At 34.4% G+C, this 16,024-nt stretch overlaps 3 protein-coding genes and 1 long non-coding RNA gene across 23 annotated transcripts; 1 reads left to right on the forward strand and 3 right to left on the reverse strand.

The window, feature by feature from the left end:
- The first annotated feature begins 352 nt into the window (after positions 1 to 352).
- LOC126761011 (uncharacterized) lies at positions 353 to 7,864 on the forward strand. Of its 20 annotated transcripts, XR_007667288.1 has the most exons (4): positions 5,227 to 5,328; positions 5,488 to 5,530; positions 6,097 to 6,607; positions 7,296 to 7,864. It is a non-coding gene; the product is annotated as an uncharacterized LOC126761011 (long non-coding RNA). The 20 variants fall into 20 exon arrangements; XR_007667304.1 differs by lacking the exons at positions 5,227 to 5,328; positions 5,488 to 5,530 and adding an exon at positions 353 to 370; XR_007667289.1 differs by lacking the exons at positions 5,227 to 5,328; positions 5,488 to 5,530 and adding an exon at positions 576 to 658.
- LOC126761008 (iodotyrosine deiodinase) lies at positions 1,507 to 2,749 on the reverse strand. Its single transcript, XM_050476870.1, has 2 exons — positions 2,392 to 2,749; positions 1,507 to 2,333 (listed from the first exon to the last, which is right to left on the reverse strand). The coding sequence occupies exons 1-2, from the start codon at positions 2,576 to 2,578 to the stop codon at positions 1,600 to 1,602; spliced, it is 921 nt and encodes a 306-aa protein (XP_050332827.1). The 5' UTR covers positions 2,579 to 2,749; the 3' UTR covers positions 1,507 to 1,599.
- Positions 3,034 to 4,121, reverse strand: LOC126761009 (uncharacterized). Its single transcript, XM_050476871.1, has 2 exons — positions 3,599 to 4,121; positions 3,034 to 3,539 (listed from the first exon to the last, which is right to left on the reverse strand). The coding sequence occupies exons 1-2, from the start codon at positions 3,941 to 3,943 to the stop codon at positions 3,315 to 3,317; spliced, it is 570 nt and encodes a 189-aa protein (XP_050332828.1). The 5' UTR covers positions 3,944 to 4,121; the 3' UTR covers positions 3,034 to 3,314.
- On the reverse strand, positions 6,679 to 7,314 carry LOC126761010 (CCAAT/enhancer-binding protein gamma). Its single transcript, XM_050476872.1, has 2 exons — positions 7,213 to 7,314; positions 6,679 to 7,143 (listed from the first exon to the last, which is right to left on the reverse strand). Exons 1-2 carry the CDS (start codon positions 7,312 to 7,314, stop codon positions 6,904 to 6,906), a joined length of 342 nt encoding a protein of 113 aa, XP_050332829.1. The 3' UTR covers positions 6,679 to 6,903.
- Positions 7,865 to 16,024: the final 8,160 nt, after the last annotated feature.

A 16,024-nucleotide genomic window follows, 5' to 3' on the forward strand; every position in this document is an offset into this window, starting at 1 on the left:
TTGAATATAATTGAAGTTATTTGCAACTTAGTTATTTGCACGAAATTTTATTACCGCTTAATATTTCACTTTTAAACTTCAAATCAATTGAAGGAAACTATTGCGTACCTGTACTTGAGCTGGTACTACTCGCGTATAATTTTTTATGTTTACCTCGTACACAACAATCATGATCAACATCGGTCAACATGAGTGTCATTTATCGATAAATTTGCCTTGACAAACTATTACTTTTTTTTAAAGCAAATGTCTCATAGTTGCAATATTCTTGTTTTATAATCATAATCCTCAAAAAAATTCTAATGTTATTTGTTTTGATAAAATTATCGAAGATGTTTTGGAAATCTTAAAATATCTCGTCATAATTAATGTATGTGAAGAATAATCGATTAAAACTCAGCGTTGAGTGTTGCTAATCAATGTGCGATACATTTGGCTAAGATTATAATTTGATAGGCAGTTATATTGAAGTTATAGCTCGCGTATTTTTTATTTTTCTACATAAAATTTTTAAAAATATACAAAATTTGTAAAGTAATTTTTTTATTTCAAGTAATATAAAAACAAATGGATTATATTATGTCCACTTCGTACAGGGAAATGCAACATATATGTACGTTGTATATGTATGTATATATTTGTAAGCAATCATTGTAAGGTAAATTGTGCAAGCAGTGGCACCCGGAAAATGATTTTCTCAAATTAACTGCTAGCAAACAAACTATAACATTTTATAAACCAATTTTTAACTATTTAAAATAGATAAAAACATTTATATTAAATACTATATAAACGTAAGTATTCATCCATTGCTGTTAATGAACTAGTAATTTTTATTTATATATTATAATGCACTCCTTATATGTACATATGTATTCTTGTATGTACATATGCATATATATGCAAGTCAAAAGTATAGAACGGAAACTTTGCAAACCACTAACAAAGAATATAAAAAACGCGGGAGGAGGAAAGCGGAGTGGGTCGGGATTACTGTAGCATATCCTATTGTTTTAAACGTCGTTGTCAAAGAGTACAAAAAGTCGTAATTGTTGTTGTTGTGGCTATTGACGTTGTCCGCTCTACTGTTTGTGCATTTATTAATTGAGAGGCATTTTACATACATATAAACATATGTATGTGGATGCATGCACAGTTGTTCAAAACATTGTATGTCACATTACATGTTAGTAGTACACACGTATGTACATTTGCTTTGGCATAGATAGTTATCTATGCCGACACACTGCATAGTTATTTTGAAAATGCCTAATGTCTTTTCACCTCCCATTCGCATACTTCTTCGTTGCAACTTCGAATGTCAGCCGATGCACTGTCAATATATATATTCTTTTTCAATGACATTTATCATTTCATTCTTTATTTTGCTTCTGGTTAAAAATGTCATCAGCTGATTTTGACAATGAATTGCTACAGTAAGCCACAAAATAGTATTATATGTTTAGTATTATGCAAACCAAATAATAGTAAAAGCAACAAAACAAATTGTCTTTGTACTTTTCAAAGTTATAATAATTTTTTATTTACCCATTATTTTTTTCTGTTCAATATTATTTAACATATTTCTATGTAAATGTGTTAGTATAGATGCATTATTTCTTCAAGAGTTTTTCGTTTCAAATCTGGCACAACACAGTCATCGGCGGCATAGCCTACAGGTAGTAGCAAGAGTAGCTTTTCGTTTTCCGGTCTAGCGAGTAACATACGCAGGGCAAGTCCACAATTCAAGGGAGTAGTAACCAGTGAATTCAAACCAGCCGACTGTAATGCACATAGTAAAATCCCTGTGGCTATTGCTACCGATATCTCATTGTAGTAATGTTGTTTACGCTCGCCATTTGGTAAATAACCATATATTTGCTTGAAAACCAAAATTAAGTAAGGTGCATCCGTAAGATAAGGTTTGATGTGATTTGTACGTAATGGAGTCAAATCGACCGTCCACTGTCGATGCATACGTTGAGCATAATTCATCTCTTCCTCTGTTTCGATTATCTCACGAATACGTTGTTTAATGTTCGGATCACTAATCACACAGAATGTCCATGGTTCGGTGTGTGCACCACTTGGTGCTGTACCAGCAGCGCGTATACATTCCTCGATCAATTCAAGGGGCGGAATTCGTTTAGCGCTATAAGAGCGTACACTTCGACGATTGTTAGCTAATTCATAGAATTGTTTTGGACCGCCAGGAATAGTCACTGTTGCCCCATTAAATGGAACATGTTTCTCTACTTTTAGTGCTGGCACATAGCTGTTGTTAGGGGTAGTGTCATCATGTGCCCTTTTATTCCCTTTGCTATTAAAATCAGCTGAAATTTTCAAATAAGTTTTAATAAGCGATTTATTTTATTATAAGAACATGCTTACCACCCACATATTCTTCGCCGTCCAACAATGTTTTCCTGTGTTTACTAAATTTATATATTTTCGTATACCTTTGCAATTTACTTATATAGCGCACAAAATTTACAAAAGCTATTACTAATAGCGCGGCCAAGGTAATTTTCCAATTTTTTACCAACCACGAGTTTGAAAACAACAAACTCAATTCCATTTTTCTAATGAGAACGCGATCGCTACTGTGCACTTGTCCAGTTAATTTCTATTTAAATTTGTAGTAATTCAGCTTAACCGCAAACGATTTTCAGAGTCAACACAACCTATTTTGCAAGTAGATTACTTGTTGACCTATATACTAATGCGCTGTAGAGACACACATAAGTACATAAATCGTATATTATACACATATTTATATTTTGATAACATTATTCAAGAGCGTTTAAGAGCAAAACGATTTAAGTCATTTCAAGATTAATTGCAAGCACTAAATAGAGAAAATATTAAAATTATGTATGCAAACATATACATGTACATACAAGCACCATATTTGGGTGCAGTATAGAAAAATTAATTAAATTTTTTTGTGTTACAAAAATTCGAAAAAATCATCTATAAATTAAAGGATTTTATTTTTGTAATAAATGAAAACTAATTAGTTATTGGCAAACATAATATAAAACATTAATTTAGGCGAAGATATATTATCATTTCGCTATTTGGCATACTAACACATGTAACTTAATATTCTAAATCATAAAAAAAAAAATAATTTTGTGTATATAAACTTTAACGGAAGTATTATGCTTAAATTATAAACGTATTAACAATGTTAGTACCCCAATATTATTATGAATGTTTTAACTTCTTTACAGTTGCTCATTAAACTCTTTCATAAATGCTTTACTTTATATGTAACATCGCAACCGTCTGGACTTACTTAAAGTCAATCATTATTTTAGCTTTTTTTGGTGAACTTCACGTAGGACATCCAAAATTTTCCATTTAGCTTCAAAGAAAATTTCATCTGAGGCATCTTGAAGATCAATTTTTACCATTTCACACAGACTATCCAATTGTTGCGTGTGCATCAATGTTCGTTTAGGTGTATTCTGATTTTCAACTGCTCTGTATGCATTGGTATCGTTGTTGCAAAGTGATGGTTGATGTGAGTTAGCCTATAATATTCGAAAAAAATATGAGTAAAGTCAAATCTTCAAAAATAAGAAGTATTTACCTCGGGAATTTGAGGATCACCGGGAGTAAAAACAGAAAAAAACTCCTGACATTCTTTTACATCCTCCTCAAGATCGTTTTCATTCCTGACAGGGACTTCATTAGTTAAGGTCTCTTCTCTAGCCTGTGGTGTGCAGCACTTATGACGGTTCAAATTTGACGTTGAGTTGTTACTAAATTTGTACAGGCGCAAACATTTGCGGCAAGATACAAAATCATTTAAAAGCGTTCCATCCTCCTTTTTTATCTGCGCGAAAACATTCCAGGTTTTGCTTTTACCTCTCCGTTTCTCTGACAGTTCATAAACACCATCCTCAATTTTCTGCATAATACTCTCTCGATCCATTGAAATACGTATGTATATTGCTAGTTTTATACGTACAAACGAGCACGCATATATTTTACAAATAAACGTAAATTGAATATAACGAAGTTATTTACAACTTAGTTATTTGCACCAAATTTTATTACTGTTTAAAATTTACTTTTAAACTTCAAATCAATTAAACAAAACTATGGCATGGACTATAGTGTACCTGTACTTGAGCTGGTCTACTCGCGTATAATTTTTTATGTTTACATCGTACACAACGATCATGAATCATATCGGTCAACATGAGTGTGATTTATCGATAAATTTTCCTTTACAAACTATTACTTTTATGTAAAGTAGATGTTTCATGGTTGCAATAATCTTGTTTTATAATCATAATCCTCCAAAAAAAATCTAATGTTATTTGTTTTCATAAAATTATCGAAGATGCTTTGGAAATCTTAAAATATCATGATGAATGTATGTATTTGTGGTAAAATAATAGTCGATTAAAACTCAGCTTTGAGTGTTGCTATATTGAAGTTATAGCTCGTGTATTTTTTATTTCTACATAAAATTTTTATAAATATACAAAATTTATAAAGTATTTTTTTATTTCAAATAATATAAAAACAAATAGATTATATTATGTCCACTTCGTACAGGGAAATGCAACATATACGTCGTCTATGTATGTATATATTTGTAAGCAATCATTGTAAGGTAAATTGTGCAAGCAGTGGTACCCGGAAATTGATTTTCTCAAATAAACTGCTAGCAAACTAACTAGAACATTTTATAAACCAATTTTTAGCTATTTAAAATAGATAAAAACATTTATATTATATACTACATAAGAGTAAGTATTCATCCATTGCTGTCAATGAACTAGTAATTTTTATTTATATATTATAATGCACTCCTTATATGTACATATGTATTCTTGTATGTACATATGCATATATATGCAAGTCAAAAGTATAGAACGGAAACTTTGCAAACCACTAACAAAGAATATAAAAAACGCGGGAGGAGGAAAGCGGAGTGGGTCGGGATTACTGTAGCATATCCTATTGTTTTCAACGTCGTTGTCAAAGAGTACAAAAAGTCGTAAATATTGTTGTTGTGGCTATTGACGTTGCCCGCGCTACTGTTTGTGCATTTATTAATTGAGAGACATATTTACATATAAACATATGTATGTGGACGCATGCACAGTTGTTCAAAACATTGTATGTCACATTACATGTTAGTAGTACACACGTATGTACATCTGCTTTGGCATAGACAAACGGTTGGTGATCCAATGAGTGCGTTCTTGTCGATTTTCCTTTTCCATTATTTTTAGTGTATGGTGGAAACAAATACAGTTCATTTCTAGTCTCTACAGAAATTAAATTAAAGAAAATGTGCAAATGGTAGATATAAAAATAACTTACTAATTCAAGGTTTTTTATAGTGAAAATCAATGTCAAGTGTGCAACCAAATTTTTGCAATATGCCTGCAAATGTTTGTGTGCAACTTTGTATCAGCTAAATGCATAATTTGTTGTACTGCTGATGGTATTGTTTCTTAGGCCTACATATCGACCGGATATAGAAAGCGTCAACTTTGAATATGTACTTATATTTTTAATACCTTAATTTAACACAAAAATATATTTTATTACATATGTATGTTATAAAAAGAATACATTAGTTAAAAAAGAAATCACAACAAAAATGTGCACCAAGTTTGATCGAATTGAATTCTCCGGACCATAAAATCAGTGTATCTATCAACTATTGTTAAAATATTCGTGTTCTAGTATAATACTCATATGAAAAGATTTAAATCTGCAATAACAAAGTATGGTCAGTAGATTCGAGCAATTCATATTTATCAGATTAACAGAAGCATTTCATTAAGCTTATGTCGACGGCATACCTACATACATACATATATGTATAATGGCGATAAAAGCAACAAATGTGCTACAAATCATTGACTTCATGTAGTCACAAATGCAGATATACAGAAATACATACGTGAAAACTACCCAACTCATTGGTAAATCAGTTTACCAACACAAAGTAGGCAAACATTGTATTTATAAGTCAATAAGTCACAATTTAATATAAAAATGAAAATTGTATGTGGTTCTAACAAAATATTATGTGTATTAATTAATTAATTTTTGTTATAGATCCTTATTAACAAGGCAATTCGATGTAACATACATATGCATGCTCAGATGTTATTCGCCGTTTATCAGATGCAACGCTCAACTCTGTGAAAAAATAACCTAACCGCAAAACAATAAATGCAATAAATCAATTGAGTACGGTAAGACGGCTGAATTGTTGATTATTCTGTTTTCATATGCTTAGAAATATAAGAACATATGAACAGAAAGCAAGAAAACGATATAAAAGTGTGCTAAACGAATAGACATAGTGCTAACGCTGCCAAAACATTGGATAGCTTCTATTAATTCAGTATTATTATGCGCTCGTTACGTTAAACATGTGTGTGTTAAATTTTCGTTCGTTATCAGTGATATACTATCTATAATTGTCAGTGCGCACCGATAACACTTCGCGGCTAAAAACGGCTCAGAAATACGATTACATTATAACGCTGACTAAATATCAGTATTTCAACTAACATGGACGAAGTATTTTCATTACATTTAGGAAAACTCGACATATTTGATGGTAAGTTTAATATATTTAATACATAAACTGCTTACCTGTAGTGCTTAATAATATTTCTATTAACACATCCATTTTAATGAATTTATAGTCATATAGTCATACATATATATTTTACATATTTTGTATATATCTAGAAAAGTGTTAGATAAATTTATTGCCAACTGATAACTCATGAAAGTGGCTTTAATTTGCACTCCAATCACATTAGGATGCATGTGAAAATAACTATCTTGCCGAGCATACGAACAATTAGCATTTAATCTCTTTCGTGCCGTTTTTATGGTAATTTTATTAAGTCATGTGCCATCCATACTGTCATCCTCATCGTCTGTAGGTTCATTAAGTATTTTTTGCAGAAATGTTTCGTGTTCCTCTTTCTTTACATTGCCCAATAGCAAACTTTTAAGTGTTTCTACATGTTCCTTTACCTCTTTAATAGAGGCTTCCAACTTAATATTATCATTTTTGAGTCGCTCTACATTGCGCTTACGTTCTGTTGCAGTCTCTTTAGACTTTTGTCGTGTTTTCTTCACTGCCTGTAATTTACACACCATTTAGCAATAATGTATTTTCCATTGAAATTGTTATTTCTATTAAATAATTACATCGTTGTTTCTTTGTCTTTTTTCTCGGTATGCATCATCATCATGTTTGGATGCGTCTGATGTGTTTCCACCGCCACCACTAGTCTTCTTCCTCGCTGGCATTTTATCTTTGGTTATACTATTTTCAATTTGAAAACGTTAAAAGCACTAACCAATATGGACAAAATAATAAATTTACAATCGAATACAAATCACCAACACCAAATGAAAATACGCAGCAAAACTTACAATTGTGAAATACCAGGATGAAAACGTCAAGCCAAAGAGAAATAGCAGAAATAAAGAAAACGTCAAAAAATTTTACAGGGATGCATGCAGTGTATTAACAGTTATGTTCACACACTGAAGGGAGAATATTTGATTTCTTAGGAAATAAATATGTATGTTAATTTTAGTTTTTAATGTAAACTTATTTTAAATGTTTTACGGTGTTTAGGCGACCAGTTAACAAATCGTCTTTAATTCTAAAATTAGATATGTAACTGCTCCTATGGGTTCTTATTTTGTCCTAATTATGTCACTTTTATTTAAAAAATGAGACTGATGAGTAGAAAAAAATCCAATAATTCAGATGTGTTAATACCAAAGTGTAGTTTTATGAGTGGCCTAAGCAAAACAAATGAAATAAATATGGGTTGAATATAAAAAATAATGTTGCACTTAGCTCACATATATATAATATACAAAAGTAAGTATTTATTAAAATATTTACAATTCAAACCATTGTAAGTTTAAATTTTAAATAAATATAATAAATAACAGATGATCATGATGCAGGAGTTTATGAAGCTTCTTCGTCGCTGATTGTACTTGGTTCATTTATGTCATGCAAATATAGCTGAATTCTAATTAATTGTATTTCCCTTTTTTCTTTTTCAATCAGTTCATTTAAATTGTTATTTTCATATTGTAACCTTTGTATATTAATTTTACGTTGTTCTCGTTCATTAACTTTCTTTGATCTGAATTTCTTCACAGCCTATAAAATATATAGAAAGAAAACAAATATATAGAAATATTTTCCGCTTACAGACCTTACCAAGAATCATATAAATAACGTGACAAATATCGAAACAGGCTCTCAGTGGTTCTACCCCATAGATCTTTCTTGTAATATTTAATAATTTCGAGAAGTCGTGCCTAGGTAACAGTCTTCGGCCGGATAAAAATCCATTCTGTTCACTTAGACCCGACTGTCGTGAGATTCTTCTTGTTCATTTTCACTATGTTCATATCCACTGATAGAGCAAGAACTGTCAAGATAGATTCATGGTTTTCATAATATCGTCACTACTGTGAAAATGTGAATGGGTCACAATAAAGACTGGTATTTAAACGTAGCAATTATCAGCATGTGGGTAGGACTGTGTCCAAAGACCCTGTATATAAAAGAAACTTTCGTTGAGTCGGGAAAGATAGGGAGGAAAAGGGGTATCAGGATAAAAAGGTGCCTAATTAAAAATATTTTTGTTTACCGCGCGAATATAAAGTATAAGAAATTGAAAAATTATATCAAGCGGAAGACAGAAAATTGCCCGACTGAGTTGGGCGTGTGAATACTATGAGTAATACCAAAAAATAAGTTTCCGTTGATGAGCAATAATTGCACATGTATGCATATAAACACATAGTATGTGTATGTATGTATAATTCTTGGAAAAAGTATTATATGCATTCGATTCAAATCTCTTACAAATAGTGAATACCACTGAACAATATTAGTTTGAGTAAACATTTCTGTTTGTATATTATAATCAAGAATGCTAGAAATTAGAGACCGCCATAAGGGAAGTGGCCATTTTTAGGACTACTGAAAATGTTTCACTCCTTCCGATTCTTTCGTGCACGGCGTACATTGTCTCTGAAATCTGTCATTTTTGATTATAATACAGATGAAAAAAGGACCTTTCTGTTAATTGCAATTTTTCGTTGGGAAACAATTTCCTTTGAATTTGGCATTTTTACAGACTTATTTATTCAACACTTATTCTTAATTAAGCTAGCAGAGCACTCGTACATGCAAATAGTTTGCAATCTTCTTTCACAATAAATCTAGTTATGACTTGCTGGCAATGCAATTTTCTAGAGATGATTTTCTTTTGACAATCAATATGGCGGACATGGTTGCATTTCCTTTTTCATATAGTTTATTGAAAAAAAAATGTTTTGTAATATTAAAACATTTGGCATATTTTAATCAAATAACAGTGTATTTTATAGTATTGTATAAATATGTATGTATGTTAGGTTTGATGTTAATTTACAACCATGTGGGATTATTTGTCCATTTTAAAAAGGCCTAATAAAGCAAACAAATGGCTAACATGTAATTTTTGCTCTATTTTGCCAATATTTATTATATGCTTCATCCACATCTATATACATATTTTATATTTACTTGTAATTCAAAAGTTCCATAGTTAAATTATTTAAAATGAATTTAGTGGCTTAAATCAATATGACTATTATGCGATAGGTGGCGCGATGTTATAAGATTGGTTTCCGCGCAAGTACTGACTAGCATCCAACAATTCAAATATGTTCGAGTAACGGTAGTTTGTAACAAAAACAATTATACGCCAAATAACCCCACAGTTTTTGAGTTATCGATCTGAAATTTTTGCTTATGCTTTGATATCGAACGTAAGAGCCGTTAGAAAAGGAATGATATGGAATAATATAAAAATTTGTGCGGATGATATATTAGGCCTACAAATGGATCAATTAAAAATTAAGCTATGGGCGTGGTGACACCCACATTTCCGTGCATTAAAAGTGTGATGATCATCAATGTGATTAAGGAAATATCAAAAAGACTGTTTTTTCCGAAGTTAAAGTAATCTGCATCTCGTGTTGCATAGGTGCGACCGGTTACGTTATGTGGCAGTAGAAAGGTAAAATTAAGTTAAAGTCAACTTTTCGTACTAAAAGCTCTGCGCGATTTTGGTTTCTTCAATTCTGTTTTGGGACTTTTAGACTCAAAGATACAGCACGCTCCGGCCGATTGTCGATAGAATCGATAAAATAATGGAAATCGGAGAGTTTGACTGTGGCTATTTAAGCACATTTTCCATTGTCCAAGAGCCAAGCATAGCACAAAAAAATTTTTTGTACCATTTAAATAAGTCTCGATACAAAAAGAATCTCGATCACGCAAGTTAACGCAAAAAAAAACTTAAGGAACTGAGCTTCCATCTGCGAATCGCTGCTGAAGCTTAGTTACTACAACGTCAAGCGAAAATATTTGTCGTCGAATCGCCCTGAGATGGCACAAATGATGACCCTGGCAGGATAAATAGTTAGGAAGGGGTTGTTATATGTTTGGCGTGATTAGCAGGGAATCATCTACCACGAGCTGCTTCACAACCCTTAGTTGGGATCTGTGCTGTCAAGAATCATTTTTTCTAAATTCACATTTGACACAAATCGGATCATTCTTCTTTTTCTTTAATGGCGTAGACACCGCTAACGCGGTATAGACGAGTTTACAACAGCCCACCAATCGTTTCTTCGAGGTACCCAGGTAGAGTCAGTTCCTTCTCGACCTGATCTCTCCAACGGCGTGGAGGTCTTTCTCTTCGTTTCGTTATCTACGACTTCAATGTTATGACAGTCAACAGTGACGTAGGAGCCAAGTCGCGATTGAGACGACTGTTCGTTTGATGACAGCAGAAAGCAGAACTATCGGTGCGGATGTTGAAGCCAATAATATCAATATCATCGGCGTACGCCAGCAGTTGTACATCTAGAAGATCGTTTAAGCTCTGCGCTTCGAATTTTTCTTCTTTTCATTGGTATCGTTTATTACGTAACGGGTTCCAAACCCAGCGCGCTACACTGGAGAGGGATGGTTTGCCTTCTCACTTTAGCTCGCCTTCAAACGGATGCTATTTAGCTACCCAAGGGATACTTGATCTAAGACCGGAAGTCGTGAACTGCTTGAGAAATATGTATGTCGTTTCTGGCCACTTCTAAGTGAATGGCGCTCAGAGAACTCTTCTTACTTGGTTCCATCTTCGAATCGGATCATTTTAACTATGGTGAATAAATCCTTCAATTATACATATGCACATACAGAAGTGATATTTTTAGCTGTTGATTTTTGGCAGACAAAAATAAAGCTTGAAAGTTAGGGTTATAGCAGGAATCTGTGAGTGGGAGCTTTGTCGGGTTACGCTATTAATCCGCTTTACCCATCAAGGACTTGTTATTTTTTTGACCTTCTAACGTCTGTTTACCAAACTAACGGATCGAATCAATGTACACTGTAGCAGAAAATATACTCTGAATTTATTAAGTCAATACGCACACTTAACGCATGTAATTAAATCACGAAGATACACATGCATGCACTTATATGTAGATCTATTTGCACCTGCCAGGAAGAGGGTTGGTGAAATTACTACAATCAGCAGGTTCTAAAAGCAAAACAGGTGCACATCTGCAGTTCCTCTGTGTTTGTACGCATGCGCAATTGTTAGAATGGCAAAAGGGAGCTGAGTAAAGCATCTTTGCGACCGGATGCGGCAGTAAATATTAATTATTTCCAGCTGGCAACCCCACATTCACCACTGGCCACTCTACACTGTGCGACCACCGCCAACCACCTCGTCGCCTATTTGTTCCTATGCGTGTGTGTCGGTTGGTAAGCCCAAAACTTGCTTTGTCCTAGCTAACTTTTCATAATCATTTGTCAATCCGGTCGTGATAGTGGCGCTGATCTCATTCACTAGCCGCCGATGATATTATCTCGGGTGACTTTGGAAAAATTCCACAAACACTGAATATCTTCTCACCGCTTGCTGAGATGCGTTGTTGTATTGTTTTAGTTGTTGTATGGGTTGGGTAGCGTGTCCCCTCCCCACTTAAGTGCAAATTATGGGCTGACAGTTCCGCCAGGTGCGAGCGGTTATTTGTCTTCGATTTGCCTTGAAAATCTGGTTGTACTAAGCTGGTGCTCCCGGTGTTGCGCCGCCACCGTTGAGCAGTTGTTATGGCCCCCGGATTTATTTTGTAATCATAAACTTAATTTTCATTGCCTCCCTTCGGTGATAAAATGCGACTGTGAATGCGCGCTTTTATTGGCTTAGCTGACCAGCGAATGCGTCAACTTGATTTTGCTAGCCCTCACTTGTTTCGACTTGTTCAACATATGATTGCAGACATTTGTGTTTAGTAGAAAAAACCCTGCAAGAAAAACTTGGGTACTGTCTGTCATGGAACCTAGAATATGTAAGGTCGGATAGTTCTGAAGGTTTTGAGAAAATACTTGCCGATTTGACATTGAGTTGAGTGTGGTTTCTTAAAAAGTAATTTCGATCTTTGATAGTCACCACCAGCCAATTTCTTCTCCACCTGGTCTATCCAACGGAGAGAAGATCTTCTTCTTCCTCTGCTTCCCCCGGCGGGTACTGCGTCGAACACTATCGGAGCCGCAGTGTTTTCTTCCATTCGGACGACATGACCTAGCCAGCGTAGCCTCTGTCTTTTGATTCACTGAATTATATAGATGTCGTCGTATATCTCGTACAGTTCATCATACCATCGACTGCGGTATTCGCCGTTGGCAATGCGCAAAAGGGCCATAAATCTTCCGCAAAACCTTTTTCTCGAAAACTCGTAACGCCGACTCATCAGATGTTGTCATCGTCCTTGCCTCTGCACCATAGAGAAGGACGGGGATGATGACTGATTTGTAGTGATTGGTCTTTGCTTGTCGAGAGAGGACTTTATTTCTTAATTGCTTACTCAGTGCGAAGTAGCACCTGTTGGCAAGAGTTATTCTGCCTTGGCTTTCGAAGCTGACGTTGTTGTTTCTATTAATGCTGGTTCAAAAGTAGACGGTATCATCTACGACTTCGAAGTTATGACTGTTAACAGTGACGTGGGAGCCACGACGGTATGTTTGATTACAGGAAATATTTCGTCTTACCCTCGTTCCAGTCCCATTTGCTTCGCTTCCTTATCCAGTCTGGTAAAACAGAACTAAAGGCGTGGTTGTTGAGGCTAATGATAACAATATCATCGGCGTACTTCAGCAGCGCTACACTCTTATAGAAGATGGTACGTTCTCTATTTAGTTCTGCAACTCGATTTATTTTCTTCAGCAGTAGATTGAAGAAGTCGCACGATAGGGAGTCATCAAATCTCGTTTGGTGTCAAACGGCTCAGAGAAGTCTTTCCCGATCCTTATGGAGCTTGTGGCATTGCTCAATGACAGTTTACACAGCCGCATTAGTTTTGAGGGGATACCAAATTAGACATAGCGGCATAAAGGTACATTTTTCCGTGCTGTCAAAAGCAGCACTGAAATCGACGACGAGGTGGTGTATGCCGCTCCTATTTTCACGGGTCTTTGCCAAGATGTGGCGCATGATGAATATCCGAATATTCCTACAGGAATTTATTTATTCTGAAGCTGCACTAGTCCACCGTCAATGTAGGCTTAAATACCCACATATGTGCCTACAAAGTCGTATTTATGCAAGAAGACAATCGAACACACACATCTGTATGTATGCAAGTCGGCTATCTACTTGCTTCCAACCAGTCCTGGAATTGTTGTTTGTCATGCCATTGCCGACGCCACTTTAGTGCTGAGCACATCAAGTTATCATCATCACCATTTTCCGCCTCGAGTTTCAACTATTAATTACCTCTTTGCTTTGCAGAGTTGTTAATAAGCAAGTTTGTCGGTTATTTGCAATTTCTCAGATAGTTGAAGCAGATTACAGCTCTTTTTAGATGCGGCACGTTTCGTGGCCGGCAGAAGTAGCAACAGATTTTCTGACTTTTATTTAATGTAATTAAGTTTTATTTCCACATTAATACGAACATAACGACAAACATCAATTTGTTTGCGTGCGTGTGTGTGTGTATGTGACACCTGTTCTTTGTTATGCTCGACTTATTTGCAGAATGAAAACCGACTTTTTTGGTTGGCTCTTCGGGAAGAAATACAAATTACATGGAAAAATGTTTGCAATGCAAATTTCATTTCTTACTTCAAAAGTGTTTCTGCGTTCATTTATTGACACACGTGCCTCAAATCATAGCTTACACACAAAATATTGACAGCAACAAAACGTTGCATTTACACTTTTGTGGAGGCATCAACGGCGTTGATCGTTTGGCGCCACCGAAATTGTGATAATGTGAAAACAAAAGGCAAATTTACTGTCATGCTTGGGGCAAGTGCTGCCCACTTTCGAGTAAATAACCGCTTACAATGCATCGAGACACTGTTTGTTTTGCAACATTGCTGTTTCTTGTGCACAAGTGCGGAGATATACAAGCGTGTGCATAAAACCAAGGGATTTGCATCTGCCATTCACTTTTTTGCTTGAGATCTGCGCGATTTTGTTGATGTATAAGTTGAATATCGTCATCTGTTCGAATTTGATCCGGACTGTCAAGAATACTTACATTTTCACGTATTTTAATATAAATCTCTATTTCGCCTTCAAAATAGGCTCCTGAGCCAACTCAAGCATGTCAACGCGTGATTCAATAGTCCATACATTAGTTGTAAGCCTCGGTTCACTTTTGGAGCACCATTCGCTAGATTATTGGACAGTTTCGAGACCATATTCATAAATCCACGTGTAAGGTGCTAAGCTACGCTGTCATGCATCTCTTTTGCAACCTCTACTCGACATCGTTTTTACAATACTTAGGTCTTTTGGTATGAGTCTGGCACGAATATGATTCATGCCCAAAATATTAATTAAAATGTGTTATATCGATGCATAAGAGATGTTGAGTTTCTCTGCTATCTCTCTGATGCAAATATTATGATTTGCAGGCACTGCTGCTTTAACTTTTTGAAATTATCCCCACTTACAGCGGCGGATGTAGAACTCACATGAGGAAGTATTCGATGACTTCACGACCTTGGCTGTCGTGATAAAGTAGACTCTTCAAAAAACTTCTGCTACATTTTGTACGAAAAATCTAAACTTTGTTTTATGGTAAAAATCGCTTGACAAACTTTTTGTTGCATCAAAACAAATTTTATCAATCAATATCAAAAAAATCAGTAAAATATCGGGCGGCGGATAAGATTTGGGAATCTCCGCATTTAACCTCCCACCCCCCGTGGATTCGCCTATGTATATATGTAAATATACAGTATGTCAAGAAACTCTTTACACACTAAAAAAAACATATTTGGAAGGGTGGCATAAAATTCCGTTGGAATATGATCTACAAAAGCTGGTCAGTTCCATGAAAAATCGCACTAGATTCGTAGTTGAAGCTAAGGGGGGTCATACTAAGTATTAAAATTAGTTTAAGATAGTAAAAGTTGTTAAATATATTCATTACACTGTAGCTTAAGTACTTTGTGTAAAGAGTTTCTTGACAGTGTCAAAAATGTGTAAACTCATATTTTGTTGTTTTAAAATTTTCCCTCTTGTTGTATTGTTTTTATTTTTGTGCATACTAATTTAAAATTTGCTAAATAATACATAGTTCTGCATTAAAAAAATATTGAAAAAAAATAACTAAAGGCGTTATTTTTGCATGCAAAGTCAAAAAATTTGTTTTTTTTTTTCAGTGTGTAAAGAGTTTCTTAACATACTGTATATGCATAGTAATGCTTAAGTTATCATTTCTATAAGTAGACGACTTTATTTGGTCTCTACGTGCAAAATAATATTTCTTTCAAGAGTTGAAGCACTGGAGCTATCATGATTATTAAAAACAATAACAATTTGGGTTTCGTTAAATTTTGGTAAATCAAAGATGATTCTTCCAAAAACATAATAATACCAAATTGCCTACTTTCACTACGCTTGCTTTGATTTTATTT

Source organism: Bactrocera neohumeralis, chromosome 6 (assembly GCF_024586455.1).
Source record: "Bactrocera neohumeralis isolate Rockhampton chromosome 6, APGP_CSIRO_Bneo_wtdbg2-racon-allhic-juicebox.fasta_v2, whole genome shotgun sequence".
Taxonomy (NCBI): Eukaryota; Metazoa; Arthropoda; class Insecta; order Diptera; family Tephritidae; genus Bactrocera; species Bactrocera neohumeralis.

Coding starts and splice junctions, on each gene's coding strand:
- LOC126761010 (XM_050476872.1), bottom strand. CDS start 7,314: ATGCCAGCGAGGAAGAAGACTAGTGGTGGCGGTGGAAACACATCAGAC. Junction 7,144..7,212: donor AAAGACAAAGAAACAACGAT/GTAATTATTTAA, acceptor TGTAAATTACAG/GCAGTGAAGAAAACACGACA.
- LOC126761008 (XM_050476870.1), bottom strand. CDS start 2,578: ATGGAATTGAGTTTGTTGTTTTCAAACTCGTGGTTGGTAAAAAATTGG. Junction 2,334..2,391: donor CGGCGAAGAATATGTGGGTG/GTAAGCATGTTC, acceptor TGAAAATTTCAG/CTGATTTTAATAGCAAAGGG.
- LOC126761009 (XM_050476871.1), bottom strand. CDS start 3,943: ATGGATCGAGAGAGTATTATGCAGAAAATTGAGGATGGTGTTTATGAA. Junction 3,540..3,598: donor GTGATCCTCAAATTCCCGAG/GTAAATACTTCT, acceptor CGAATATTATAG/GCTAACTCACATCAACCATC.